The sequence below is a fragment of the Osmerus mordax genome, chromosome 17 (genome assembly GCF_038355195.1).
Source record: "Osmerus mordax isolate fOsmMor3 chromosome 17, fOsmMor3.pri, whole genome shotgun sequence".
Taxonomy (NCBI): domain Eukaryota; kingdom Metazoa; phylum Chordata; class Actinopteri; order Osmeriformes; family Osmeridae; genus Osmerus; species Osmerus mordax.
This window is the reverse complement of record NC_090066.1, coordinates 8059706-8075922: the sequence shown is the minus strand read 5'-3', so window position 1 is coordinate 8075922 and position 16217 is coordinate 8059706. Positions and strand designations below refer to the sequence as shown.

The following is a 16217-nucleotide window of genomic DNA, read 5'->3' as shown; positions in this document are numbered from 1 at the left end:
CATCTCACTACAGTGGAATTCTTTATTTTTCACAGAATGAGGGACATACTCTGACAGTAAGATTTAACTAACCTTTTCCACCATTAAGGCCACCTTACAAAAGTGTGGAAAATACGAGATAAATAGAGTCTTTGGTGACACACAGATATGAACATACAAAGATAACTTAAATACATAACTTTTTTTAAATAGTATGACTAAGACATATATATATATACACATACACAAGTGTTCATAATAGTCAGTCATGCTCTCACCCCCATGGAGTGTGCCACTACATCTTCACAAAATACATTTGTACAGATCCTTAACAAATGCAATACATACATTACAATTCTCATCTTCCGTGCACACATTTTATTACAAAGATTGAAAATTCAAGTTGCGAGGAACTAAAAACATGTAAAGTGCTCTGCTGTAACCCTAACCTATATATGACATGTTTACGTTTCATAGGGACAACACAAATTAAGAGTGAGTGACAGCAAACTGGATGATCCTGAAAAGGATGACTACCTCACAAATACCTACAAACATACACACTCACATACACACACACACGTGAACACACTTCTGTGTGAATGGGTTTACTGGACACACAAGGGGAGGTAGAAGTGGCCAGACTGCCACCACTCAGCAGATCCTACGTAGTTGACCCAGACAAACACAGCGCTAAGCTGCATAAAAGTGCTCCTGATCTGCCCGTTGACGCAACGTTACGCCTAACCACGTCACAAAAGCACACAAAGGCAAACAGTGTTTTCTGAGCAAATTGAAACGTCTACAACAAAGGTCAAACACAGAAGTTTGGGTCCTGATAGACACTGTTCATGTCGGGCCGAGCAGGAACACGTGCGCGCGGCCTCACACTCGTGATGCGTGTGACAATACTGGAGTAGAAAGTAGAGAGATTCACCCAAAGTTCTCAGCATTTGAAAAGCTTTTTAATGATCCGTCACGAGACATTGATTAGCTCCATTACAGCAGAGAGAATGGCATGTGTGCCTCAGCAAGCCTTTGAACAGATTAGCCTTCAGGTCAAGAAACGACTGAATTATGACCTGCGACCTCCTGTCACCATCATCATTAGAGAGAGAGAGAGAGAGAGAGAGAGAGAGAGAGAGAGAGAGAGAGAGAGAGGGAAAGAAAGAGAGAGAGAGATTAAATGAGACTATGTTGAAATCAAACTAAATTAAAAGAAATGGTCGTAAAAATGACCAGTATTGATTAAAATAATTCAGTCCAAAGGCACAAAGCCAGAAAAGACGGACTGGTGAGGAGAGAAAAACATGACAGCTTGATGTCGATCACTCAAATTGAATTTGATTTTGGCAAGCAATGGCAGGTTTTTGCTGTCAACATTTTTGCTGTCAAAACGACTTCAAAAATGCACACGTGATCATTTAATGAGGAATATAAAAGTGACTTTATGTATTGACCTGTATTCTAACTGCAATATGAAAGATCACATTCAGTAAATCAGGATTATATGTTAGGGGTTTGGAAAGCTCATAAAAACTTGAAGTGTAAAGGATTATTGAAATCCTTTCAACTTGAGTCTTTGTTGGACCACACAACGTTGAAATCATAAAAGGGGTTGATCCAGCCATGGCCATTTTGTAAGTTATATTTCGAGACTGTCAAATAACGTGTTTGTGACGAAATTGTGGGACGTTGACTGAATGCAGCTTGTTTTTGTTATTCTTAGAGATGGAGTCCACCCACCATTTCACCTCTCTCGGGGCAAATTTTATGGCATGTACGGTATTTAGCGAACAAATTTAAAATCTGGCACTCCTGCCCCTACATTTTGGTCTCCATAGTCTCTCATTATGAACCTCGCTAAACATCACTAACAATGGGCATACCAACACTAACAATGTTGGTAAGCCAGTTGTCCTTCAATGGACTTCGGGTATCCAAATTTTCCAGAATTATGTTACACCAAAGTCAGAATGCTGTCGGTGGCAGGGTTAGGTTGAGGTTGGCCAGATTTACGATGGCTTTTGGTCCCCTATTGACTGGTCAAGGCAGAGTGTGTTTATAAATCACATCAAACAAGGCCCTGAGTGAGTGTGTGAAAATGCCCTTTAACTAAAGTCATGGCTTACAGGGAGAACTTATGAATCACGTGAAGGGGGATAATATTTTAAAGACCGCTTGACTGTGGTTGGGGGGGGACAGGTACTAATCTACCTGCCTCTGCTACATGATGTTTGGACTAGCACCTCATTGAAATGACACCATAATGACTCATTCATAATCACACAAAGACCCCTTGAACCTTCTGTGTTCAGGTGAGGGTGAGGGGAAGGATTGTGGCTGTGTGGTCTATAATGGTAGCTGGTGGTCTGGATATCAGTGGCCAGTCCAGTGTCAAATATGGTCCCTAATATGGGAGGGTGGGGGGTTGGTGTCAGAAGGATAAGAGGTAAAAGGGTTCATTTGGTTGTTTCGTCAGATCTTTGGGTAACAAATCGCTTCTGACAAGGATCAGATCCCGACACAGGTTCAAATCCACATTAGGGGCTTAAGTGTTTGATCAATGGGCAGGAGGCTAACTGCTGCTGGGAAGGTGCAGGGGCAAGTGTCTGCTGGTGTTGAAGCGAGAGGCCGGCCCTGAGTGGACAGGTCTTTATCCTTCCATGAACAGGATTAAACTTATTGACGAGTCAGGAGGGAGAGAGAGAGGGACAGGCTTTGATGAGCCCCTAGTGTCCTTCAGAGGTTCTGGAGACTTGGCATGGTTTCCCAAGCTGGTGAGAGGAGTCCTGTTTGTGTTGGGTTTCAGTCTTGTTAGTGGGTTGTAATCCTCCTTGTTAGACGGCATAGTGATGTCTTAGTACAGGAGCAGTAAGGCATGGAAATGGTTGTTTGAAAAAAAGAAGAAGCTGCAACAAGTTTGTTGGTGACAAAGTATGGACTACAACAAACTGTGATGCAAATACTACTGAAAGGAAAAGGTAAATATCTAGAAAGATGAACTTGCTGGGGTGTTTGGAGAGACTTTGTCTGCAGCTCATCCGTAACTATGTGGACTCCGGGGGTTAATGGGGGAGGAGTCTTCTCGCCCGCTCTGGCCAATCAGCTGGTAGAGCCGGTGGCTAAGGTTCTGTACCTGGCAGGTTCCCAGGACACACCCCACTCGCATCAGCTGGGCGTGGTGGTGGTGACCCCCTTTTGAACCCTGGTGGGCGTGACGACGACCTCTTGACGGCCTCCGCTGGGTCTCCAAGCCTGTGGCGCCACGCGCCCACGCCAACGCCCGAACTTGCACGGCCTCTTTCATATCGCTGGACGATGGTGTGTCTCTGAGGAAACCTGGCAGCCATCTTGTGGAGTCGTGGACGGTTGGTGGAGGGCTGGAGTCTGAAGGGGTGGGCGGGTCGGTATCTAACTCCGGGGTGAAGATCTGGTCCTCCTCTCTCAGGGCATGGAGCTTTTTGAGAAGGTCCAACCTGAAGACATAAAGAAATAAAAGGTCACATCTATGCAATAGTAAAAAGCCACATGTAGCTATGTTAACTCAAGTCAATACTGGCTGTTGAATTAGTGAACTTAGATTCAACTTGGCCTCATTGTACATGACTGAAACTCATTAGCAGCATTGACGACAGTGAGCCATACCCAACATGATGAGAATGTCCACATTTGGTGTTTTGGTCTTAATACACTGAAAAGGTTAATGGGCTTTTATAGCTCTTTACCCACCCTCGTATACATATTAGCAGCTAGCAATTTATTACATTTTATAATCCACTCCCTCAACATCACTTTATCTGTCTACTCTATATGTCCACTTGGTCCTGAGCAAACACTGTCGAGAGTCCCATGTCATACTCCAGAGAGGGCCAGATGGAGTCCTAGGGTTCACCTTCCCCAAGAGAAGAAGATGTTTCTGGGACAGGTCGTTCAGCAAACACTGCTCACATAGACTGTGGCTTGAGTGCCAACAAGAAAAAGGCCTGGCCATCTGCTCACTGTTTGACAACGGCACCCACATCTTAAACCTGACCATGGTGTTCATCTCTGAGCTGTCACAGGCTTGTTTGCTGAGAGAGCTTTGACTCGGGTCGGTTCTCTGAAGGTTGGTGTATAATGGGACCGACTCACACACCAGATTTGCCATTTTAAGCAGGTAGAGGACTCTACGCAAGTGAACTCAAACGTATAAAATGGCGGAGACTCTAGGCTTGTAAACAAAATGACACGAGAAGGTCATTGTAAATGAGGAAGGCCTACAAACAGTGAGAAAGAAAAAAAGATTGACAGATTGCTATTTTCTAAGAAAACCCTTTTTCCACAGCATCAGGTTTCCATATGCTCTTGAGGAGAAGTAGTAATCATAGCTAGCATAATTACTAAAAGCTTTTCCCTCGTGAAATGCTGACTTGTCATTTCATCACAGACGCCCAAGTTTGTACTGAAACCCAGAGAATGGAACGAGAGAAACAACAGGGCTCTAGGAAAACAAAGCTATCCTCTTACAGTAAGGGTGAGAAATTGCCATTTCAACGAACAAAGCTCTCTACACAATGTGGACCAAAGATTTCCCAGCCTTAACTCTCATGCTCCTTGCCACTCTCCCTACCCTTTTGTTATGCACTGGGTGAACCCTGGTTTTGCCCACCAGGGGAGGCCGGATAATGCTTGGGCAAAGGCGGAGAGAGCCATTTCCAGCACCACCTCATTATGCCAGTCATACGTCTCTGACCCGTGGCACAGCCAAGTCACTCCCGCCTGCTGTGCCAGGCAGAGACTTAGTTTGACTGTGTGGAAAATTTTATAAATTCAAGGCTTGGCTAAGTGTGGTTGTAGAAGACAGAGTTCTGTTGAATTCGATTGAGGCAAAGAATGGGGCTTGCGCATGAACAGTAAACTTGTTTCTTTAAAATAATAAGCTTCCCAGTTCATCTGTTTACACGTTAGTCTGTCCTGTTCACATAGAGACTGAAATGTAATCTGCTGCACTACATCGTTTTCCTCTGTGATTAAAGCCGAGAAGAAACCTGATTCTCACACAAGAATGTGGAAATGTAATCCGTCGGCAGAAGAGTGAATAGAGTGAATAAAGTAAATTAAATGAACACAAAACGGTTTGATTAGCTACAGTGCTCGCTGAGTTGGGGCTCCTTGTTTCTCAGGACAGAAACAGGTCCAACACAGTCTGGGAAACGACACACGATGCCCATGTGATGGGATTGAGACTTTGGAGCGTGCAGAGGGGGGATTTGGAGGGTGGCTAACGTGAACATGAACCTTACAACCCTCCCCCAACACAACCTTCCGGAAGTTAGTCTGGACTTTTGGTATTCAGCTGTACGTTCTCCTGAACCTCAGATGCTAGCTGGACGCTTCGCTAGTCAGGTCGCTGGTTGTCTGGGCTGGCGATTTGCCACAAAGACCCTGTGACAACATTACAAAACAGCATACTTGGAGAATCAGTGACTGGAGGTGGAGGGGAAAGGGTGTTTATTCTTTAAAAAAAAAAGTGTTTTATCCCATAACGTGCACTTCAAACCTCCTTTATCCCCCTCTTTCCACTTCACTACATATCTGACCTACATATTCCTCCACTCCAAATGTCCTTGGGCCTTTACATAACTTATTTGTTGAGGTTTTACAGGCAAATATTAACAGGTCGGTTTTATTTTCCACTGCTCAGGGCTAATTTGCACCAGAGAGGCAGAGTTCTGAAGTGGAAGGTATAAGTGTGAGTCACCCTTGTAGCCGCCCAGAGCTGTCTGCTCGTCCACCCTGGAGCTCAGAGCCTCACTGACTGGCCTCACTGCAACACCAGGGGCCGGGAGAGGCACCAGGTATGTCTGGTCCAGTCTCACAGACTCTCTTGGCGATGCAGAAACTAATCCTCCCCCGAATTGACAGTAATTGAGAGCTTTGTGATTGGCAAAGGATCAAAGATAGTACGGCTTCTTTTTCTTAAATCGTTCCCTTCAGCTCAGTTTGTTTTTAATGCCCTGCCTGATCCATAGAAGATTATCAATTTTTTTCTCCTTGATAACTAAGTAACTCCACTTCTTTAGTGGGAGTCTACTTTTCATCCGAGGGTATTAGGCTAAAAGTCATTTAGACTTGGGAAAGGTTGTGGGGGGGTTTAGAGGTTGATAACAGGGTAAGCTCGTTTGGGCAACAGTTCGCTGTTATTGACAGTAATTACAGATCTCTGGTTTTGGTTACGGATATGAGACTCTCCATGAGAACCAGAGTGCTACCCAGGCCCAGCTCTGCCCCAAGAAGGCCTTGTCTGAGAGGGTTAAGCGTCCACAGCAGCAGCCTGGATACATGATTACACAGAGCGCTAGAGCTTACCACAAACTGCCCTAATGAGCAGAAAACATGGCACATTCATCTATAATCCTCATCACTTAACAGTGGGAAGATTGTTGTCAGATTGTCAGCAATTTATTTCAGGAGGAAACATTTTTGGTACCCGCTTTCAAGGTGTTGTGTTTTCATGGCCCCTTTTGGTTTGTTGACGATAAGTAATACTTTTGTGCAGATTAAGTGGTGCGACTAGGCACTTTCCTCCGAGGACTGGGTGAAAGAGTACACTCATAAAGACATCCTGTGACAATACAAGCTCAAGCAGGGCAGATTACTTACTATGCCTACAAAAGTACTAAATAACATGCTTAAACATTAAAAACTTTATATTTTCCTTTACCACTCCTCCTGTGTTTTGAGAACCTGTGCTGCTGTGCCTTCTCTATAAGCTGCTCCCACTGTAGTCTGTAGGTTCAGACATGTTCCACAGCTCCTTGTCTTTGGCTAGGTTTGCTGTGTGGAGCGGAGACATATTCTTTATGGATGTGGAAGATGGAATTCAGGTCTTAGCCTCTAATCCACAGAGGAATTCTCTTCCTGGAGAGTCAGGTCTCCAACTCCTGCTACAGGTCTGGTCACCACCACCACGGCAAGGGTGATGGCAGTGTTTGTTTAGTACATGGATATCTGGCCAGTCCAGTTCAGCCCAGATCTGTTTGTACGGTGCTGGCCTCACACCAAAGAAGGCACACACCTCCAGACAGCTAACCCCAGAACAGATGGTCTCTCTGAAGGTGATTTACAGAGAACACCTGGGTTGTATCAGGCTCTAAGTACAAAAGTGCCTTTCGTAAAAAAAGGCACTTTTGCATGTTTCAATTATTATAGTTTGTTTATTCATTATGAAAGGTATTTAATGTACTGAAAGTTGTGTTTGTGATATTCTTCATTAGGGTGTAAGCAATGAGATGCCTGCTGTGATAGGAAGTCTGTGTCACATGAAGTCTGTATCACATGTCAACAACATCTGATATGTTTCTCAGCAGACAGCATCAGTTTGTACTCCAGAATAAATATTGTGTTTGACCTCTATGGCTGATGGGACTGCCCCCTATGATGCAGACAGCGGGAGTTAATGATTCAGGGGGATTGATGGGAAAAACATGGATTTGTTTTGTTCAAGTAAGATCCTCCGAAAATTCCCTCTCCTAGTACACATCACATGTTCACAGACAAACACATGCACACAAACAGAGCATACAGACTATTGTGTCAGTGTTATCAGTCATGCTGTGTCATTGAACCCTGTTCTAACAGTGGGGAGGCCGGGTCAGAGCAGAAACCTCTTTAGCCGCTAATCAGCTAGCATGCCTTGCTCAGAGCATCCTGCCACTCACTGCAGGAGTCTGTCCTACACAGCTTTGTTTCACTTGTTTGGCTTTGCCCCCTAACTTTCTCTTTTAAGTGTGTGTTTGTTTGTGATTTTGTCTCCATTTTTAAGAGTGATCTCGACAGTTTCTGTGGTCGTGTGTGGGATATTCCCTTGTCTGTGTCAGGATGTGGAGGTAGAGTGTGGCTAAGGAGCAGCAGAGGGATGGCAACCTGCAGTAAGGTCGTCTTTCTGAAGAGTAGCGATGTGACCCGTGTTTTTATCAGGCTGTCACGGTGGGACGGTTAGAACAGGATGTCCGGTACCGATGAAAAGCAAAAGTGCAGTGAATAAAAAAAATTGTTCAAACGTGTAAGATAAAATAGATTAAAAAAGGCCAGAAGGGAAGGGGAATGAGAAAAGAAAGAGAATTGAAAAAGAGGCTGTGGTGAAGTTGCAAGGATAAAGGAGGAATGTGGAATGAGGGAGAGTGGAAGAAGAGGATGGAGGTCAAGGAGTGATGCTATAAATGCCCCACTCAATATTGAGGGAACATCTTGGCGAGATGTCAAGGAGCGATAACCCTTCACACAGCCTGAACAGGACAACTAGTCTTCCTCTTTTGGAACTGTTTGTATCTTTAGGGACTGACTCTTAATAACCGCAGAATTGAGTTAAACATACAGACAGAAAGTTCCGCCTTCAAAACCATGACCATAAAACGTAGTTCTCTGAATTCTCCCTTTGCTGTTTTCAGTAGGAGATAAATAAGGAGGAATACGTTTGTTGACCGCAATTTAGAGGCAGAAATAAGATATCAGTGTTGAGGGCCAGACACAGATTACCTTGTTTTCAGTAGCAGAAGCTGAAAGAACACACATTCACAAGTGGACAGTAGGCATACAGACATACAACAAGCCTCCGAACTCACATACAGTACATGTAATGACACCCCCCCTTCACACACACACACACACACACAGACGCACACACACACATTTGACAGTGGCTGTGTGAGGGCCCCCATTGCTATTGTAACAACCTCTTCTGTGAGAGCAGAGGCACCTCAGATGGATATGGCTGGCTAGCACAACTTGACCCTGTCAACACCACTAATGAAAACCACAGACAACGGCTCCACTTCACTCTTTCACTAAATCACCTCTTTCATTAACTATATAAACCACTTTGGGTGTCAACATAAAGCATACCCCTGGATGAATCTGGACTAGGTTCTCACCATAATTGTGTCTGTACAATTTTTTTCCATTACAACTTCCATGTAAACAGAGTAAATTGATTCGATGTCCATCTGTACGTGACTAAAGGCTGTAATCTGCCAAGCACCAAAAGGGGGCATGCACACACTAGCACACCTTCGCTCTCATCCCTGCCAAACTCTGAGGGCTGAGGGTGAAAACACTTACTGTTGATTCAAGCTGTGCTGGTATGTGAGCCACAAAGGTAAATGGTTAAAGGTTTGTGTGTGTGTGCGTGTGTGTGTGTGCGTGTGCGAGAGATTGTGTGTGTGTGGGGGTATTTTTATGTGTCCGTCTGTCATTCCAAGATGTAAAAATAAACAGATAGGGTGGAAATTACAACTGCCACTCAATACAGTAAAAAATCCAATTCTGGAATGTATGAGTTTTCAATACCATGCAAGTATGAATTGTTTTTTCCCCATTTGAAGTCTAGTTCAATTTTAGCCATTTGAAATCTTACCAGAAAAACTCAAACATAACAGGCTAAAGAAAAATACATTTTCTTTTACATTTAGCTTAAACCAAATCAGATCATAAGAACTACGGAACTATACTACAAGTATGAGTTTGAATGCGAGTGTTCTTGGCTTGCCTTGGTTAGCCTTGATATTGCAGTCGGACGCAAGCGGCTTTCACGTCATCTACTTTAACAAACTGTATGATAAATATCCAATTACGTCGCATTATTACATTTGACGAGGTGATTTACAAACACCTTAAACAAATGCGTTTTGCTTAATAGCGTCGGTCCTGAGTCGCCATGGTGTCAGCTAACCTCAGACAGTACACCCCTAACACCCATTGTATTCAAAAAGATGACACGATTAATTGTCTTTAGTCTCATTCATTGATATCATGGATTTAAATTCTACTTCTTATCAAACTCATTAGATCAAAAGCGAAAGCGTAGTGCACTCAAATGCAGTAATTTGTGGAAATGTTATTCACGGTAAACCACACTAACCGGCATTCTCTCCCAAAAAGTTATTGAAATAGTTTTGAAACAAGAACAGATTGTTATTTTGAATGGAATTTGGACACAGCTCATTGTGCATTCACATACATTCTTTTTTTTTTCAGAGATTGCGGCATTGCGCACCTGCTTTTCGCAATTCACACTGGCATAAAGTTCACTGTCAGAATAGTCTACGTTCATTGTGTCACGTCTGTTTGATTTTGACCTCGCCGACTATCTCCCCGACACAACACTCTGACTGAACGAAAACACCTACATTTACGCACAGTCCTCGACTGAATATAATCATGAGTTCAACTAGTTTGTCGCCAGACAGACTGCATGGTTCTATATGTGCAAAATCAATCATTTTACATGGGCTATATATAGCACCATGTATGTACCCTTATGGTAGCCTATTTATAACCTGTCAATTTATGCTTGTGAACTAGTTCCAATCAAAGCCTGCATCATTCATTATTAAAACATTATGAGACATGCAATTTGTTTCTCTTACCTGTTCCTCTCTAGATGGTCCACAGGGAGAGCGAGGAGCTGGAGCGATAGCAGGCTGATGCAATACACAGTGAGCGGGAGAAGCGACCGCATCGCGGGGCCAGTTCTCACACCCCTTTGGAAGGAGGGGACAAGCAAACCACCTGGACGAAGTTCAAATCCCAAGAGAAAGAATATTTCAGGACTTTTCGCTGACACTAATGTTCAAGCAAAATTCGCAAGACCTGAAAGCGACAAAAGAAAATGTTTTCATTAATAAAGTTAAGATTTAAAAAAAATCGTGTTGTTCCTCTGCAAAAAGTTCTGAGTCTAATTCGTTTTTCACTCATTTAGTCACTCGTTCACATTTTAGAGTAATTTCTATTTAAAATTTAAATGATGTGTTATTTATAATAACGATAATAAAACACCCAGAAAAGACACTGCTCTCAGAAATCCACTTTAATTTCCAACTTTTTCTAATACATGAGAGGCTATTATTAATATTCATATAATTACAGTGGTATTCCTCCTTAGACAACTCAAAATCATACAAAGTATATTGCCTACAGTATAAAGGTAGCTTAATTCTTACCTGTAAGAAGAATTGTAATCGAGTTTCTGAATGTTATTTGAATATTTTCCCACGGCTCTAAACGTGTTGGTTAAGATCTAGTTCTCAGTCTGAACTCTGAAGCTGTGCGCGAGATGACATTTGTAGTTAAATATCTTGTGGGCGGGGCAATTTCAGAAGCATCAATGACACACCCCTGGCTATACAGGTAGCTATCATGCGTGAATATATTTGACACAGGAAAATTGTCAAATGACTGTTACTGTTGGCATTGATTAAGACGACAGTGTTATAAACATAATTGACTGATTGCTTTGCATCAGCTTGTTTACTTTAAACTCAACCCCACATCGTCTGGGTAGTAGTTGGATATACAGTAATTGAGGTTCAGGAGGAGAAGACCACACCAGCCCCCATTAGACATCACATGACTTTATGCTCATCAGCTAATCACAACAAACACCTGAGACCAGCCAACAGGTGATCAGAAATACATCCATGGTGTGCTCATCACTCACATATCCCCCCCACACACTCTATCCAGGGGTCTGCCAAGTTCAGAGAAGCTCAGTAAAGTCTGCAGGATTCATCTGCCATTTCCAGTCTTCTGCCTGCATCATTCATTCACTCAAATAGTTGTTCTTACTCAATAACAATTATTAATTGTTACTCCTTCTAATAATGCATACACACTTGATTTCAGAGCAACATACAGAGGGGATCTGAACCTGCAACCCCTTGCTCTGCAGTCAAATACTTTACCACTGAGCTATAATTGTCCCTGATCTAGTAAATCTTTGAAATGTATTCAGTTGTTGCTCCTGTGGTTTTTGAACTCATTAACGCTCCTCTAACTAGAGTGCTAACAAAAATGCTTTTCATAAAGTACTTAATGTCTTCCAGCCACTCTCCAACCCCTGCTCTTATCTTTCACTGTGGCATGAGGGTGTCTGAGCCCAAGAGATAGTAAAGATACAGGCTTTCTAAGATCCCCACCAATTTTGGCTGGACACACCCATACCGCCTCATTGGTGTACCTAATGTAACATCTTGTTAAATGGACTAATGCGACATGTGTCTCTTCTCATTTGTCCAAATATTATGATAGATTTCCAAGAAGGAAATGCGTTACAAAGCTATTGCTGTTATAATTTGAGCTGTTAAGTCTCACGTGAGTTCAATTATGTATTATATAGATTATTTCTGTTCTCATAAACTTGAGGAATGTGAACTGTAAATGTTTAACTTTTTTATGAAAGCACAATGTATCCGTCTTTATGTTTGGGTGTGGGATGCTTGTTAGAACAACTCTATTATACGTATTGTACTTGCATAGACCTGTATAACTGTTGATGATTCAGATACAACACATGCCACTTAAATCCCTTCTTAGGAGTGTATGTGGGCGGTTTTGTTTAGTCTCCGAGCTCACTATATGCAGAAACTCTATCCTTGTTTTACATGTTTAATGAATTAGGCCCGGCTGCGCATACCTTATCTGATCTACACTAAACAGAACACGTATGACTTATTCAAAACGGATTTCTCAGAAAACTGACATGCTAAACAGGTTGAGGAGTTTCTTTCCTGTTGAAGATGTGACTGTTAGTCATCCATGCAAGTGTCCTACAATACTTTGATCCTATGGGATATATGGAAAGTTGCAAAAGGGAATTTAACTCTGACATGGACTTTGCCTTGTTTGAATTTGTATCAAAATGGGTTTTCCACCCCTTAATCTGTGGTTTAATGGAAAGTTCATTCTGATGTAACAGCCTGCATTGATTGCATGTTTTTCTGCCTGTTTTTGGAAAGTGGGAGTGTCTCACCATTGAAGCTTTCAAACTGCTCCATAGCTACTCACCTGACAGTGTTGTACCACACAGGTAGCAGGTAAAAGCAGTCTAATCCAGACTGGTCACAAATAAAAAAATCCCACTTCTAGTCTTTTACTTGCCTTCTTTCAAGGAGAGGCCACTTACCAGTAAACCAACTCATGTTGTTCAGTCATGTGTCTTTTGTCCAGATCATCCATGTAATTCATGGCCAACCTGTCCGCTCTGTGCAGGAGTACAAGAGAGTCTTTCTCTTGTAATAAAGCTGGAGATGATCGTGAGTTCATTCTCTGTAATTATCTCCAAGTTCTGTACATACTCACTGGAAAAATGAGTGGCTGAAGCAGGTCAATCACTGATACTGACCCATTTACATAACAGTTGGCATGGACAGAGGCTGTGCGCCGGTTTTGATCTCTCAATCATGCACTGGCTTTACTTGGCAATTAGTGCACTTGAGTAAGTTCTCTGTGCAGCCGGTAAATGCGGCACAGACCGTGCTTAAAGTGTCTCCAACTTTACTCCCTGGCTTTGAAATAGACTAAAAGGTTTGGGGACATGGCCAAGCGATCAAAGGAAACGGATCTTTGGTCGTGTTCCCTCTTGTCCCGCTTGACGTGAAGATTTATATTTGGCGAGATTGGGTCACATAATGTTTCATGGGTTGCATAAACACTCAGCAATTGTAAACATAGTAATTTTCATGGGAGGACTAAACCAAGGCCCCCCAAAGTGAAGTAAAACATTCTACTGTACATGCTTTAATATGTGTTGACCTCTGGACCATTATTAATTTTGTGCACACAAAGATCAAACCATTTGTCTTTTTATGATTAGGAGCAGGAAGCAAAACAGAAACAAAGCTGTTTGGTGTTTAAATGTCCTTAGCATTTCTCTCAAAGTAGGTGGCTTATATTACGAAACCAGTCATGTGGATTCAAGTGGGGAAAGAGAAAATCCCTATATGCAAACACACACCACCACTTAAATCAAACAAAATGTGTATTTTTTTTCTAATCACGGTTCAGTTTAATCCCTCAGTTATAGTGCATCCTTTTCTCTGTGAGTTATCGTGCACTGCACCTCAGTCTAGCGGTTCTCTTACGGCTGCTGCCCCCTAGTGATGCTCACCAACTGGATGATCTACATCAGAGAGTGCACGGATCTACACAGAGCTACACAGTGGAGCCGGGCCAAACAGCTTTCACCCCCAGTGGGGGAAAGCATGGATTCTGTTCCCAAAAATAATAAACATGATTGGTCCGAATTTTAAAACACAGAAACAAACATCATCAAATGAGGGGTTTATCTTATAAATGTGGCCTTCTTAATTGAGTCACCATTAAATCCCTGTGAAAAATCAATTCGGAGACGTGGTTATTTCCCAGTGTTTTCAGGGTCCCCTGTGTGTTCACATTGGCTCCTCACCACGTTTGTTTATGCATCTTATTTTGGGACGGTGAACAACCAGGACGTTTGTTTGAACGGCTTGTTCATGTTTCCTAACCTCACTGGCCAGTATAGTCTCTGTTTGACGTCTCACAGTCAAGTTTGTTTGTATGGCTCTTGTTACCAGTGGAGAGAGGGAAGGGTTGCATCCTGGGTATAAGGGGGGGCAAGGCTTTGCCAGCGTGCCCATTTGGTTGGCCAATGAGGGATCTTCTTTTTGTTGGGGAAAGATGATAGCATAGCGCATTGGTTACTAGGTGGGACAGTAGAGACAGACAATAGTTGTGCGTCCAGGACTAACTCCACCTGACTGTGCCTTTTCTTACTCTGGGAGTGGTTGAACATGAGATCACACCATCCAACAAATAAGAAATGTTTGATGGTAGAATCATTATGTAAAGGGAACACAACAGTAAGACTGTTGTACTCTGTTCACAAAGGCAAAATTTACTTATTAATTCATTTAGATACTCTCCTGAAAACGACCCCAACTGTTTACAGGGGATCATCTTGACTGGGTCAAGAGCTTCCGGCAATGCAAACTAGACAATAATCCTACAGAAACATCCAGACTGTCTTTTTATAAGACCTTAAGACCTGCTGGGGAGTGAACTGAATGGAAGTAGATTGTGTGATGGAGACTGTGTAATGGGGTCGAGAGATCACTGACACCCCTTCCCGTCCTGATGTTTCTTCTTTGTGTGTTATGAGTAAAAACACAAATAGTAACAGAGGAGGAAGACAGAGTTTACTGGAGACAAAACCCTTTGCTACATTCCCAGCCTTGTGTGGGTATTAGGTGTGGCCCAATAATTCGGCTAACCTGTGAGTCCATTTGATCGTTTTAATCCAGAGTGGTAAGGACTAGACCTGACAAAGCAGGCTTACCCATTCAGTCACTTTTTGGGGTCGCTAACGGTATATGCCTCTCATTTGATTACAATAGGACCCCTCTCTCTGAATATTGTCTGGCTGATTTACATCCTTTCCTCATCACAAGGCATTGTGAGCACTTCAATGAACCGAGGATTTACACATACATGAAAATTCGTATGCATTATAGACCCAGTTCCGTTTTTTATTTAGTGTCTGTCTGCCTTTTTTATTACACATTTTAAGGAAGTGAAACTATTTTATGGTCTCAGTTCTTGTCGTCAAAAGGTTTTTTCATTACAAACTTCAGAATAAAAGCAATTATACCCCAATTGTCACCCAAAGACAAGCTATGATTTGCAAGAGGCCTTTCACCCACTTCCTGTCTGTTGGTTTGTCGTCAGGAAGTCATATGACTTGCATCCGCCCTACAGTTCTGCTCTTTGCGCACTGAATGGGCTGTATGTGGTGTTAGGGAGAATCAGTGACAGAACATGACCTTGCCTTCCCTCTCTGCTTTCCTCTTTCTTGGTAATTTGTCTTCTCTTCCTCTCTCTCTCTCTTTCTCTCTCTCTCTTTCTCTCTCTCTCTCTCTCTCTCTCTCTCTCTCTCTCTCTCTCTCTCTCTTTCTTTCTCTCTCTCTCTCTCTCTCTCTCTCTCTCTCTCTCTCTCTCTCTCTCTCTCTCTCTCTTTCTCTCTCTCTCTCTCTCTCTCTCTCTCTCTCTTTCTCTCTCTCTCTCTTGTTACTGATGGTCTCTGTGACCCCGAAATAAAACTCAAGATGAGTTACCTGTTTTTAGTTGAGTTACCTGAAAAAAAGTATTCATTCTTGCATCTCTACACTGTGTCAGTCCTGTCTCCATGGAGATGCGTGCACCTCACAGGTCTAGTAAGGAGGAACGTAAAGGTCATATTCGTCTTTGGAGAGGAACCTGGATGCAGTACCGAGACAGCTCGGCTGTTAGTAAGAAGAACTACATTACCATCACCACTGTATGAACCAGGACACGGCTAGAATTCTGATCAGTGTTTCCATTGTAAATCATTAAGGTTTATGGTCATCTCAGGCCTCTCACTGTCTTGTATACCTTGGATTAAGCCCTCCTTGTTGCAGTGGTAC

The 16217-nt window shown here is 42.7% G+C and overlaps 1 protein-coding gene across 2 annotated transcripts; it reads right to left on the bottom strand.

Annotated features, from left to right (window-relative positions):
* Positions 1-4: 4 nt before the first annotated feature.
* Positions 5-11056, bottom strand: adm2a (adrenomedullin 2a). Of its 2 annotated transcripts, none has more exons than XM_067255012.1 (3): positions 10962-11056; positions 10389-10530; positions 5-3458 (listed from the first exon to the last, which is right to left on the bottom strand). In XM_067255012.1, the coding sequence occupies exons 2-3, from the start codon at positions 10478-10480 to the stop codon at positions 3020-3022; spliced, it is 531 nt and encodes a 176-aa protein (XP_067111113.1). In that variant the 5' UTR covers positions 10481-10530; positions 10962-11056; the 3' UTR covers positions 5-3019. The 2 variants fall into 2 exon arrangements, with proteins under 2 accessions (XP_067111113.1, XP_067111112.1); XM_067255011.1 differs by having other exon boundaries at positions 10389-10611; positions 10962-11042.
* Positions 11057-16217: the final 5161 nt, after the last annotated feature.

What these genes read in the sequence shown, in the direction of transcription:
- adm2a (XM_067255012.1), bottom strand. Translation starts at nt 10,480, where the DNA reads ATGCGGTCGCTTCTCCCGCTCACTGTGTATTGCATCAGCCTGCTATCG. An exon ending in GACCATCTAGAGAGGAACAG is followed by an intron (nt 3,459 to 10,388) that starts GTAAGAGAAACA and finishes TTATGTCTTCAG; the next exon opens with GTTGGACCTTCTCAAAAAGC.